This window comes from Carcharhinus amblyrhynchos, chromosome 26 (genome assembly GCF_965287045.1).
Source record: "Carcharhinus amblyrhynchos chromosome 26, sCarAmb.v2.hapA, whole genome shotgun sequence".
Lineage (NCBI taxonomy): Eukaryota > Metazoa > Chordata > Chondrichthyes > Carcharhiniformes > Carcharhinidae > Carcharhinus > Carcharhinus amblyrhynchos.
The window spans coordinates 41,939,156-41,953,540 of NC_137349.1; the positions used below are offsets into that span (position 1 = coordinate 41,939,156).

Consider the following 14,385-nt stretch of genomic DNA (forward strand, 5'->3'; position numbering starts at 1 on the left):
ACGGCCAATCAACCTAACCCGCACATCTTTGGACTGTGGGAGGAAACCGGAGTACCCGGAGGAAACCCACGCAGACACGAGGAGAATGTGCAAACTCCACACGGACTGTGACCCAAGCTGGGAATCGAACCCAGGACCCTGGAGCTGTGAAGCAGCAGTGCTAACCCACTGTGCTACTGTACTGCCCACGAGTTAAAGGCCATTTGGGGGGGGGTGACAGGGGACTGCGGGGTGTGGTGACTAGAATATTGTCATGCAGTATCACCTCTCATTCAGGAGATAGTGGGCTCAGTTCCCAGTCTAAGGTTTTTCACACTAAACCCAGGCTGCTACTGAGGGAGTGCTGCAGTGTTGGCTACGCGCTCCCGTGATGTTAAATTAAGCCCCTATCTGCCCCCTCCAAGGTACAGGCTCTTGGCAGTCTCAGAGAGCAGGTAACTTCCCCAGCCTTCACACCAACATCTGGGCTCCAGCCAAGGACTGTGTGTGTGTGTGTGTGAGAAGGTCGCAGTTGTGAACAGTCTAAACCGTGTGCTCCTCCTGTATCTGGGATTTGCCCAGAGACAATAGCAGACACCGCTACGTGACCGCAGTGCTCACTTAGAGATCCCATAACTACCCAGGCTAATGGAAATGAGCCAAGACATCATGTGCCATCACTGTCACCCTGACAACAGTTGGCGCCGATAAAAATAACGCCACATATGTTCGCAAACAAACACGGGAAAGTCACGTGTAATGAAGTTGATGCTCTTTAATTATCTCGAGCAGTTAATGATGACAGAGAGAGAGGGGCAGGGCAATGGGACAATCCCTTTCTCCAGCCTGGATGGGAGGCTTCCATTAAAAAGCGAGGGGGTGGGGGGGATTTGTGAGGCAGACCCTGGGACAGTGCAGTCTCTGCGCAGCCCCCACCCCCTCACCGACACAGACTTGTCCTCAGAAAGTTTGCAGCTCCGACTCCTGTCCAGCTGAAAGAGAAACGAGATGAGGATGTCAGCAACTGCTGGACCCGTGTCAATACAATGTCCTTTACTCATTCTGTTCTCCGTGTCTCACCACACCAGGCTAAAGTCCAACAGGTTTATTTGGTAGCAAAAGCCACTAGTATCACACAACCCTACAGGGCAGAAAGAGGCCCTTCGGCCCATCGAGTCTGCACTGAACACAATCCCACCCAGGCCCTTCCCCCGTATCCCTACTAGCTTTCAGAGAGCTGCTCTTCCATCAGGTGAGGGGCTTGGGCTACCAACTAAACCTGTTGGGCTTTACCCTGGTGTTGTGAGACTTCTCACTGTGTTTACCCCAGTCCAGCATCTCCACATCATGTCTCCATGAAGAACACATTTCTCTGCAGCAGTGCTCGCCACAGGTTCCATTTTAATCCAAAGCATCCTGGCCCTGCTCACTCCCAACTCCGTACTGTCTGGCTGGATGGTTCGAATTCTCTCATCCCCGGGTAAAACCTTCCCCTCACATTCCAGGCATTCTTTCCAAACTGGAATTATCTGATATCCAGGATAAACTACTACAGCAGGAAGAACCGTTTCTGATCGGAAATCTGAAGCTCACAAAGTCAACAAGTGGCAGTGAGGCCTCCAGCTGCTTTAGGCCGGATCCGGGGCTGGGCACCGGGGGAGGGCCAGGGTCAGGGTGAGGGTCAGGGTCAGGGTGAGGGTCAGGGTCAGGGTGAGGGTCAGGGTGAGGGTCAGGGTCAGGGTGAGGGTCAGGGTGAGGGTCAGGGTCAGGGTGAGGGTCAGGGTGAGGGTCAGGGTCAGGGTCAGGGTCAGGGTCAGGGTGAGGGTCAGGGTCAGGGTCAGGGTCAGGGTGAGGGTCAGGGTCAGGGTCAGGGTGAGGGTCAGGGTCAGGGTGAGGGTCAGGGTCAGGGTCAGGGTGAGGGCCAGGGTCAGGGTGAGGGTCAGGATCAGGGTGAGGGTCAGGGTCAGGGTGAGGGTCAGGGTGAGGGTCAGGGTCAGGGTGAGGGTCAGGGTGAGGGTCAGGGTCAGGGTGAGGGTCAGGGTGAGGGTCAGGGTCAGGGTGAGGGTCAGGGTGAGGGTCAGGGTCAGGGTCAGGGTCAGGGTCAGGGTCAGGGTGAGGGTCAGGGTGAGGGTCAGGGTCAGGGTCAGGGTGAGGGTCAGGGTGAGGGTCAGGGTGAGGGTCAGGGTCAGGGTCAGGGTCAGGGTGAGGGTCAGGGTCAGGGTCAGGGTCAGGGTCAGGGTGAGGGTCAGGGTCAGGGTCAGGGTGAGGGTCAGGGTCAGGGTCAGGGTCAGGGTGAGGGTCAGGGTCAGGGTCAGGGTGAGGGTCAGGGTCAGGGTGAGGGTCAGGGTCAGGGTCAGGGTGAGGGTCAGGGTGAGGGTCAGGGTCAGGGTGAGGGTCAGGGTCAGGGTCAGGGTCAGGGTCAGGGTGAGGGTCAGGGTCAGGGTGAGGGTGAGGGTCAGGGTCAGGGTCAGGGTCAGGGTCAGGGTCAGGGTGAGGGTGAGGGTGAGGGTCAGGGTGAGGGTCAGGGTCAGGGTGAGGGTCAGGGTGAGGGTCAGGGTCAGGGTCAGGGTGAGGGTCAGGGTGAGGGTCAGGGTCAGGGTGAGGGTCAGGGTGAGGGTCAGGGTCAGGGTCAGGGTGAGGGTCAGGGTCAGGGTGAGGGTCAGGGTGAGGGTCAGGGTCAGGGTGAGGGTCAGGGTCAGGGTCAGGGTGAGGGTCAGGGTGAGGGTCAGGGTCAGGGTGAGGGTCAGGGTCAGGGTCAGGGTGAGGGTCAGGGTCAGGGTGAGGGTCAGGGTGAGGGTCAGGGTCAGGGTGAGGGTCAGGGTCAGGGTCAGGGTGAGGGTCAGGGTCAGGGTCAGGGTGAGGGTCAGGGTCAGGGTGAGGGTCAGGGTGAGGGTCAGGGTCAGGGTCAGGGTGAGGGTCAGGGTCAGGGTGAGGGTCAGGGTGAGGGTCAGGGTGAGGGTCAGGGTCAGGGTCAGGGTGAGGGTCAGGGTGAGGGTCAGGGTCAGGGTCAGGGTGAGGGTCAGGGTCAGGGTCAGGGTGAGGGTCAGGGTCAGGGTGAGGGTGAGGGTGAGGGTCAGGGTGAGGGTCAGGGTGAGGGTCAGGGTCAGGGTCAGGGTGAGGGTGAGGGTCAGGGTGAGGGTCAGGGTGAGGGTCAGGGTGAGGGTGAGGGTCAGGGTGAGGGTCAGGGTCAGGGTCAGGGTGAGGGTGAGGGTCAGGGTCAGGGTGAGGGTCAGGGTGAGGGTCAGGGTGAGGGTCAGGGTCAGGGTGAGGGTCAGGGTCAGGGTCAGGGTGAGGGTGAGGGTCAGGGTCAGGGTGAGGGTGAGGGTCAGGGTCAGGGTGAGGGTCAGGGTGAGGGTCAGGGTGAGGGTCAGGGTGAGGGTGAGGGTCAGGGTCAGGGTGAGGGTCAGGGTCAGGGTGAGGGTCAGGGTCAGGGTCAGGGTGAGGGTCAGGGTCAGGGTGAGGGTGAGGGTCAGGGTCAGGGTGAGGGTCAGGGTGAGGGTCAGGGTGAGGGTCAGGGTCAGGGTGAGGGTCAGGGTCAGGGTCAGGGTGAGGGTGAGGGTCAGGGTCAGGGTGAGGGTCAGGGTGAGGGTCAGGGTGAGGGTCAGGGTGAGGGTGAGGGTCAGGGTCAGGGTGAGGGTCAGGGTCAGGGTGAGGGTCAGGGTCAGGGTCAGGGTGAGGGTCAGGGTCAGGGTGAGGGTCAGGGTCAGGGTGAGGGTGAGGGTCAGGGTCAGGGTGAGGGTGAGGGTCAGGGTCAGGGTGAGGGTCAGGGTCAGGGTCAGGGTGAGGGTCAGGGTCAGGGTGAGGGTCAGGGTCAGGGTCAGGGTCAGGGTGAGGGTGAGGGTCAGGGTCAGGGTGAGGGTCAGGGTGAGGGTCAGGTTGAGGGTCAGGGTCAGGGTGAGGGTCAGGGTCAGGGTCAGGGTCAGGGTGTGGCCGGAGGGGGGGTCCAGGGTAAGAGCTTTAAGAAGGTTGGGCAAAACTCAATAAGTTGTCTGTTTGCAGAGAGGTAGCAGGACGGACAGTTGGAGCGGAGTAACTTTCTAACATGCTGGAAGATTACAAACTTCTGTATCATTTACAAAGAAAAACTAGGAAAGTCTGATACCCTATTGGGTGAAATTGGTTCCCAACGGTTTGGTGAAATGAGTGTTAGTGAATCAGGAATGCTTTCAGTCTGATTATCTCCCCAATGGGAGAACCTTCCAGCCTGGTCTGTCCACAGAAACACTCTAATTGCTCATCTTCTCACGAGGGGGAAGTATTTCCTGGTCAGACTGTACCACGGTAAATGAATTGCTTCAGCGTGATCACATTTCCAATCAGACCAACATGTTCCAGTAATAATCCACCAGACGATAGCTGGCAGGATGGAGTGTGTGTCCGGTGGGATTGCTGGATGTGTGGGGCTGGGGGAGTGGAGATTCCAACTTGCCAAATGGAGTTATTACCCATCTCGCTGTCCAGTCTCTTCCCGAACAGAAACACCGTGCTCGACATCAATCCTCCCAGCGTCAGAATGCCTAACAGAATAGCCCAGGAATGAGTCTGTAACAGAACAAAACAGAGTCAGACTGAACCCTATTCAATCAGATAGGCAACAACCTTCCAAACTAACTTCCAAACTGAGAGAAAGTTCATGGGAATTTAGGGTCCAAAGAGAACTTTTCGAATTCCCAAGTGGAATGATTAAACGGGAAGAGACTCGAGGTCAGGGTGTTCCTTTGTATGGAGCAGTTCCAGAGGATGGTTAGCAACACACTCCGTCACTGTTCCTGGTCTGTCCCTCACTAATCTCAGCTCCTGCTCGATCCCCCCATCCGTTTTCCCAGCTCCGACTTACAGTAACTGCACCCCCCCCCAATTCTGAAAATCCAGACCATGTCCGGCACTGTAGCAAATACAGGACAGAACCCGTTTCTGCATTGGGAATAGTTTTGGGATTGAGAGCAGCTTTAGGAGATTTTGGGGATGATTTGAACAGCCGAATGGGTTGGGAAATGGGAGATATTCCCAGCTGGTTTTTTTGGGCGAGTTTTAATCAGTGGAATTTTTGGCGCTCTGTGCTTCACCCAGTCTTCCAGGGGGGGCTTCACGCTGGTGGTGGGGGAACAGGGCCTAATCCCACCCAAGGGGGTGGGCATCAGCATACTGAGGATCCACTGCGTGTGCCCACCTATCAGTGGGGAGATGGGTGCATGCGCACTGGCCCCGCCATCACCGGCCTCCCGATATCTCCCCTCACCCACCCCTCGATCACCCCCCCCAATCGCCAGCGCTGACACCCATTCCCCCACAATCACCGGCCCCGATCTCCTGCACCGCCCCCCCCTCATCCCAATCGCTGGCCCCGATGGCCAGCCTGAACTCCGCCCTACCCCCCGTGGCCAGCCCTGATTACCCCCTCACCCCCCCCACCAATCGCTGTGCAGAGTGCTCAGCGGTTCTTCCTCACCATCTCCGATTGGCCCAAAATCTAGTCTGGCCCTGCTCCCCACTTGGCCCCGCACCCCTCAGGACATGCCCCTTTGGCACTGCCGGTGTGCCAGGTTGGCACTGCCGGAGTGCCAGGCTGGAACTGCCCCAGGGGCAACATCTACTGCCCCGAACTTCTAGGGGGGGCCTCAATGGTCTCTGCCCCCCACCAGCAAGGCCATCACGCCTGGATCCCATTGATGAGAGACTGAGTTTTAATCCCCGCTGGTGGGAACTGTCCATAGGAGGGTCATTAACAATAGCGAGCCTGGAATGATATCGTCCCGAGTTTGTAGGTGAGCTGGAAATGCCAATTTCAATATTGTAATGGGCCTCGTGCTGTCTCCCAGGGCCCGGCTGATTCCAACACAAAACACGGGGATGGAGAGTGACCGGATTCCTGTATCAGCTCTCCCGCTAACATCTCCCCTGCTCTCCGCCTACTCCAGCAGCACGGCGGGCCAGGAAAATCCTGCCCTTCATTTGGACATTAAAGGCACGGGGTAAATTAATTTGGGGGATCCAGAGGTAGAAATAAGACTTAAGAGCCTGGGTCCCTGAACTGGATGAGAGCTTTGAGAATGTATTTTTTAAATGAGTCAAGGAAACCATTAAATCCCTACAGTGCAGAAAGAGGCCCTTTGGCCCATCGAGTCTGCACCGACCACAATCCCACCCAGGCCCTACCCCCATATCCCTACATATTTTACCCGCTAATCCCTCTAAACGACGTCTCTCTAGACACTAAGCAGCAATTTTAGCCTGGCCGATCGACCTAACCCGGATTGTGGGAGGAAACCGGAGCACCTGGAGGAAACCCACGCAGACACGAGGAGAATGTGCAAACTCCACACAGACAGTGACCTGGGAATTGAACCCAGGACCCTGGAGCAGTGAAGCAGCAGTGCTAACCCACTGTGCTACTGTGCTGCCCACAGGAATATTCTTAGGCAGAAACATTGTGCTTTTCAGAATCGATGGGATCAGTACTGAACTCTGAGCAGGGGTTCGTTCTGCTTGCTCCAGGAAAGCTGGAAAGATTGTCTGAATGGCTTCCTCCTGAGCTGGGTTTAAATGTCCAGCTCTGTCCGAGACGTACAGACTTAATGGGCTGAATGGCTTCCTTCTACATTGTAAATCCCTCTGGATCTATAGGGATATTTAGGGAACATATGGATATGGACCAATTAAGGACAGGGGATTTTTTAGTTAGGACATCATGAGTGGCACAGGCTTCATGGTCTGAGTGGCCTGTTCTTGCGCTGTACTTTTTTTGTTCTTAGTTGTTTAAATGTTCAGCTCACTCAGAGAGTTAGCACAGACTCGATGGGCTGAATGGCTGCCTTCTGCACTGGAAATCTCTCTGGGTTTCGATGTCCCATCTTAACCTTCGCTCAGCGAGTTACTCGGTCACCCCTGAGTCAAAGCTTCGGATTCAAATCCCATTCCTGGGTTTGAATACAACAATCAGGTGGCACTCAATGCAGCACCGCGGGGGAACGCAGCGTGTTTGGGAAGTACTGTCATTCGGACGATATGTTAAACAGAAGCTCTGCGCAGCGTGGATGTCACAGAGTTGATGAAGGGCTGAGGAGATTTCCTCGCTGTCCCGGCCAATATTCACCCCCAATCAACATCACAAAAGCAGGTCTTTATCTCAGTGCTGTTTTTTTTGGGATCTTGCTGTGCACACACTGCTGCTGTTACTCCAGAGCTTCACAAAGTATTCCACTGGCTGTGAGCGCTTTGAGACAGGAGTAAAACGTGACACAAATGCAAGTTTCCTTTTCTTTCTAGTACAAACTAACAGATTAATGTATTTCCTTCTGATTTGGTGAATTCTGTATTGAAGATGGAGCATCCGATAATTCATATTTTTCCCAGAAGGAGGCCTCGCTCTGCTATTTGAACTGTATTGATGTATTTTGAAAACCATTTCTTGCCCCATTCTCCACTCTCCCCAATGATTCACTTGGGCTCCTGTCCAAAATGCTGATCCAACCAATCTGGGATTGTGTCTGGAACTCCCCCACGGGAATTGGCCGTGTAAAGGTCCAGTGACCTCGGACGGGACTCTCCGGCTTCTTGTCTAGTGTGAGCGTGGCCAGAGAATCCCGCCCTGTGTTTATCCTGTCCCAGTGTACGCTGACTGGCTGTATCATAGAATCATAGAACCCTACAGGGCAGAAAGAGGCCCTTTGGCCCATCGAGTCTGCACCCAACACAATCCCACCCAGGCCCTATCCCCATATCCCTACATATTATACCCACTAATCCCTCTAACCTACACATCCCTGGACACTAAGGGGCAATTTCTTAGCACGGCCAATCAACCTAACTGCACATCTTTGGACTGTGGGAGGAAACCGGAGCACCCGGAGGAAACCCACGCAGACACGAGGAGAATGTGCAAACTCCACACAGACAGTGACCCGAGCCGGGAATCGAACCCAGGACCCTGGAGCTCAAACAGTCAAACCACTCACTGGTTTGGTCTCATTAACAGCCAGCCCTGGGTACCAGACGGGTACATTGTTCCACAGCCAACAGAGGAACGTCACCCAGTCCCCCCACGGAGCCCAGCTGGTTAAATACTACAACTGCCAGGGGGGGATTGGGAGAGGATTGAGAACATAATGGGCTCACAGCAACTGGAAGGTGGTTTTATGGGTGATCAAAGCTCTTAGGAAACATCAAAACCCTTTCTCATTGTGTGAGACGCTGAGTTATCCCGATTAGAAACAGCTCGAGAACATGGCAATGTCCCAGGGTGGTGGGGGAGCAGCTGGGATCGTGAGCAATGTAGGGATATGGGGGTTAGGGCCTGGGTGGGATTGTGTTCGGTGCAGACTCGATGGGCCGAAGGGCCTCTTTCTGCACTGTAGGGTTCGATGATTCTATCCCACTCCTCCAGCATTCACAAAGATAACTACACACGTACCGTAAATAGCTGTCGGTTGGCCATGGGTCTACGGGCTTCAATAAAAAATAGCTCTCTATTGTTACCGGTTATATTGTTATCTGGTATTTCCAACATTATTGTTGTGTGGAATCGGTGGTGGTGGAGGCAAATGCGATAGGGTCTTTTAAGAGACTTCTGGATGCGTACATGGAACTCAGTAGGATTGAGGGTTATAGATAGGCTTAGTAGGTAGAGATGTTGGGCACAACTTGTGGGCCAAAGGGCCTGTTAGTGCTGTAGTTTCTCTATGTTCTATACCTGTGATCTACCTCTTACCCATCACCCACGGAACCAATGGGAGCTGGACACCCCTCGGCTCCCATCGAAACAGCAGCAGCCAGTGTGAAAGTGGAGATATCGCTGATTGTTCAACGCCAGAGAAAGGCCACTGATAACCAACCCCTGGGGGTCAGGATTACGGTCGGTGGCTGTGGCAGTGTTAGTGGACGGGAAGATAATTAACTCTGACAAAGGGTCATCCGGAATCCAAACGTTGGCTCGACTCTCACGCCGCAGACCTGCTGAGATTTTCCAGCCGTTTCTGTTTATGTTTCAGATTCCAGCATCCGCAGCAATTTGCTTTTCTGTTATATGGGAAAATAATTAGACTGCGCTGTTCAAACTGGAATCTGTCCCAGTGTTAAAATCGCGGAGGTAGGATTGAATCTCTGCTGTTTGGAGTTAATGTAGGGGAGCCCATCACTGGTTCCTTCTCAATTCTGATCAGAAGAACAAACTTTGATAGTTTCTATACTGGGTAGGACCTTACAGTGAAGAACCATACACATTTGGGCCTGTTCTGCGCTGTAATAGAACATAGAACATAGATCATAGAACATTACAGTGCAGAACAGGCCCTTCGGCCCACGATGTTGCGCCGACCAGTTACAAAAACAATGACCCACTAGCCTATACCAATGTTCTATGTTCTATAACCCCTCCTTAGTTTTAGATGCTTTCTTCATTTACAATGGGGAAAGCTAGAAGGCAGGTCCACGCAGCAAGAAGATGCTTTGATACAATACGGTGAGAAATTTCCAATATCAACCTGCTAAACACCCACCTTCATCCAATCTGAAATGTCCTCAAACTCCTGGGGATTGAAGATGGCATTTTTCAGTTTAGCGATGGGTCCGTCGTCATCGACCAAACGGCACACACTCAGCATGTCACAGTACCCCTGCTTCCCCTTACAGGGTGAGCCCGGTGGCAAGGTCAACAGGTTATTGTTGAAAAACTGGCGCAGTAAGACAGAGGAGGAACTGGAACATGTTGCCGGGTTGCCTGCAATCAGATAGAATTAGGTTCAAAACGAAGAGGAGGGAGGCCATTCAGTCCCTTGAGGCTCGTTCCGCCATTCAGTTAAATGACTTCCACCTCATTGTAGCACCATTACATACAACAAAGAACAGTACAGCACACAAACAGGCCATTCGGCCCTCCAAACCTGTGCCAATCGCAATGCTGCCTAAACTAAAACTGTACACACTTGCAGAGTCCAAATCCTTCCATTCCCTTCCTATTCATGTATTTATCTAGATGTCCCTTAAATGCCACTATTGTACCTGTTCCCACCACCTCCCCAGGTAGCACATTCCAGGCATTCATCACCCTCTGTGTAAAAAACCTGCCTTGCCTCTAAACGTTTCCCCACCCTCCTTAAACCCATGTCCCCCGGTACTTGACTTTTCTACCCTAGGAGAAAGCTTCTGACTATCCGCTCTGTCCGTGTCCCTCATAACCTTGTGAACCTCTATCAGGTCACCCCTCAATCTCCATCGTTCCAGTGAGAACGAACCGAGTTTCTCCCACCTCTCCTCCATTGCTCTACATTCCTCGCTACTCTTATTGAACAAACATCGGACAGCCTCTTGAAAGCTACAACTGTCCCCCTACATTAATAGCCCTCTGGGGGAGCAAGTCCCATATTGTTTGCTGGTTACACTTGTGGCACACATGGCTTGTACATTGAGTGATCATGTGGTCTGCCTAATCTAAAACCGCACGCAGTCACAGAACCCGTATCCTTCCATCCCCATCTTATTCATGTCTTTGTCTACGTGTCCCTCAAATGCCGCTATTGTATCTGCTCCCTCCTCAGGCAGCACATTCCAAACATTCACCACCCTCTGTGCAAAAAGCTTGCTTCACACACCTCTGAACGTTTCCTGACGTACCTTAAACCTACGCCCCCGAGTTCTTGACTTTTCTACTCAAGGAAAGAGCATCTGACTATCCACTCTGTCCCTGTCCCTCATAATCTTGTAAACCTCTATCAGGTCACCCCTCAACCTCCCTCAGTAGAGATAACCCACGTCTTGTATAAGAGATAACAGTAGATTCCTCGGTGAGCACACTGAACCCAACATCAAAAGCAGAAGGTTGACAGAGTGACAGATTTCCTGAGGCTGTGAACTATGTTTCATCATTCATTATCCCTTTCTCAGTCATTCCCAGTTTTTGTTTGTCTGCAATGCGATATCTGTTTCTCCTCGGATCTCAAATACACCCACTAAACGTGAATCACGTTACTGAACTGGGTAACACTGTGGCTGGTGATGCGGCAGGAGAATGTCTAAGCCTCTCACTCCCTCAGCCATTACAATCTGTGGGTGCAGGGCTGGCATCAGGCTTCAGTATTCACTTATCATTCCAGGGCATCACCAAACTCCTGAAAAGGAGCGAGTCTTTGCTGACAGTTTAATGGGTTCGATTCCCGGCTCGGGTCACTGTCTGTGTGGGGTTTGCACATTCTCCCCGTGTCTGCGTGGGTTTCCTCCGGGTGCTCCAGTTTCCCCCCACAATCCAAAGATGTGTGGGTTAGGTTAATTGGCCGTGCTAAATTGCCCCTTAGTGTCCCAGGATGCATAGGTTAGAGGGATTAGTGGGTAAATATATGGGGGTAGGGCCTGGATGGGATTGTGGTCAGTGCAGACTCGATGGGCTGAATGGTCTTTTTCTGCACTGTAGGATTTCTATGATTCTATGATAGCTGTGAACATGGGCATGATCGGATTCAGAACAGGAAAGATTCGATTCCAGTAAACTGCCTGGGATAGATTAAACGGGAACTTGCTAAAAGGACTTGGACGTGAATGTGATATGAAGCTGGAATTAGTTGCAGGGCTATGGGGAGAAAGTGAGGGTTGTAAACTGGACAGTATTGCAGTTGATAAGGAGGATGTGCTAGTTATTCTTGAGGGTTTGAAAATAGATAAGTCCCCTAGGCCGGATGGGATTTACCCTAGGATTCTCTGGGAGGCAAGGGAGGAGATTGCAGAGCCTCTGGCTCTGATCTTCAGGTCGTCGTTGGTCACCGGTATAGTGCCAGAAGATTGGAGGTTAGCGAATGTTGTCCCATTGTTTAAGAAGGGGAACAGAGACTTCCCCGGGAATTATAGACCGGTGAGTCTTACTTCTGTTGTGGGCAAGGTTTTAGAAAAAATGACTAGGGATAGGATTTATAGTTATTTGGAGAGTTTTGAAATGATTAGAGATAGTCAGCATGGTTTTGTGGAGGGTAGGTCGCGCCTTACTAACCTTATTGAGTTTTTTGAGAAAGTGACCAAAGAGGTGGATGGGGGTAAGGCAGTTGACGTGGTGTATTTGGACTTTAGTAGGGCGTTTGATAAGGTTCACCATGGAAGGCTTCTGCAGAAAATGCAGATGTATGGGATTGAGGGTAATCTAGGAAATTGGATCAGGAATTGGCTGGCGGATAGGAAACAGAGGGTGGTGGTTGATGGTAAGTATTCATCATGGAGTTCAGTTACGAGTGGTGTGCCTCAGGGATCTGTTTTGGGGCCACTGCTGTTTGTAATTTTTATTAATGATCTGGATGAGGGTATAGCTGGGTGGATTAGTAAATTTGCTGATGACACCAAAGTCGGAGGTGTGGTAGATTGTGAGGAAGGGTGTCATAGTCTGCAGGGAGACTTGGTCAAGTTGCAGAGCTGGGCCGAGAGGTGGAGGATGGAGTTTAATGCGGAAAAGTGTGAGGTAATTCACTTTGGCAGGAATAACGGATGTGTAGAGTATAGGGCTAACGGTAGGACTCTGAATAGTGTGGATGAACAGAGGGATCTAGGTGTATGTGTACATAGATCCCTGAAAGTTGGGAATCAAGTAGATAAGGTTGTTAAGAAGGCATACAGTGTCTTGGCGCTTATTGGTAGGGGGATTGAATTTAGGAGCCGCAGCGTCATGTTGCAACTGTACAAAACTCTGGTGCGGCTGCACTTGGAGTATTGTGTGCAGTTCTGGTCCCCACATTACAGGAAGGATGTGGAGGCTTTGGAGAGGGTGCAGAGGAGGTTTACCAGGATGTTGCCTGGTATGGAGGGGAGGTCCTATGAGGAGAGACTGAGGGATTTGAGGTTGTTTTCGTTAGAAAGAAGGCGGCTACGAGGGGACCTTATTGAAACATATAAGATGATTAGAGGTTTAGATAGGGTGGATAGTGATAGCCTTTTTCCTCGGATGGAGAAAGCTAGCACGAGGGGACATAGCTTTAAATTAAGGGGTGGTAGTTATAGGACGGATGTCAGGGGTAGGTTCTTTACCCAGAGGGTGGTGAGGGATTGGAATGCCCTGCCTGCTGCAGTTGTGGATGTGCCTAGTTTGGGGGCGTTTAAGAGATCTGTGGATAGGTTTATGGATGGAAAGGGATTGGTTTAGGTTAGAGGGTCATTGTTTTTTAACTGGTCGGCGCAACATCATGGGCTGAAGGGCTTGTTCTGCGCTGTAATGTTCTATGTTCTATGTTCTATATCAATCGCTCATCCAAGGAGTTATGCCGTCTACATTGTCTCATTCACAAATGGAGTTTGGATTCACTTGGATTCAGAAATAATATGGGGTTTGTTCCAACTGCAAATCCGATATGCATCTCTGATGAAGCAGATTAATATGCACCGTAACTGGACATTGTGTTGTCTTGTTGACTGTAATTTCTTTTGGAAAAGAAGCAACAGGATATCTATACAATAATTCCAGCAAAGAGTGGGAAAGAAGCCCCACCCGGATTGGAGATTGAATGCTAAATTTATTAGTGGGCACCAATTTCACACCCAAATAACTATGCATGCCGTGTATCAGTTTCTCTCCCAGCCCTTCATGAACAGAACAAATGAGATATCCAATGAAACACAGAATCATTGAAACCCGACAGTGCAGAAAGGCTATTCGGCCCATCAAGTCTGCACCGAACACAATCCCACCCAGGCCCTACCCCCATATCCCTACACATTTACTCGCTAATCCCTCTAACCTAAGTATCGTGGGACACTAAGAGGCAATTTCTTAGAATGGCCAATCAACCTAACCCGCACATCTTTGGACTGTGGGAGGAAACCGGAGCACCCGGAGGAAACCCACGCAGACACGAGGAGAATGTGCAAACTCCACACAGACAGTGACCCGAGCCGGGAATCGAACCCAGGTCCCTGGAGCTGTGAAGCAGCAGTGCTAACGACTGTGCCACCTTCTAAACCTTGCCCCTTGCACCTGAAACCTGTGCCCCCTAGTAATTGACTCTTCCACCTTGGGAAGAAGTTTCTGGCTATCCACTCTGTCCACGCCTCTCATAGTCTTGTAGACTTCTATCAGATTGCCCCTCAACCTCCGTCGCTCCAGTAAGATGTCATTAAACTGGAGAGAGGGCAGGAGAGATTTACAAGGATGTTGGCAGGATTCAGGGGACTGAATTATAGGGAGTGATTGGGCAGGTTAGGACTCTTTACTTTGGAGCGTAGGAGACTGAGGGATGATCTTATGGAGGTGTATAAGATCATGAGAGGCATGGATAGAGTGAATGCCCTCAGTCTTTTTCCCAGAGTTGGGGAATCGAGAACTAAAGGGCAGAGGTTTAAGAGGGGAAAAAATTAACGGGAATCTGAGGAGCAACTTCTTTTTACACAGAGGGTGTGGAATGAGTTGCCTGGAGAAGTGGTTGAGGCAGGGACAGTGACAACATT

General features: G+C 52.0%; 1 protein-coding gene across 1 annotated transcript in view; it reads right to left on the reverse strand.

Moving 5' to 3' along the window:
* Window positions 1–802: 802 nt before the first annotated feature.
* Window positions 803–14,385, reverse strand: part of LOC145358526 (disintegrin and metalloproteinase domain-containing protein 10) — a 108,331-nt gene continuing 94,748 nt past the window's right edge. Inside the window, exons 14-16 of the mRNA XM_080212660.1 lie at window positions 9,474–9,694; window positions 4,425–4,521; window positions 803–971 (exon numbers count right to left, since the gene is read on the reverse strand). Coding sequence (XP_080068786.1) covers window positions 940–971; window positions 4,425–4,521; window positions 9,474–9,694 — 350 coding nt within the window. The 3' untranslated portion in view covers window positions 803–939. The remainder of the gene's footprint in view (window positions 972–4,424; window positions 4,522–9,473; window positions 9,695–14,385) is intronic.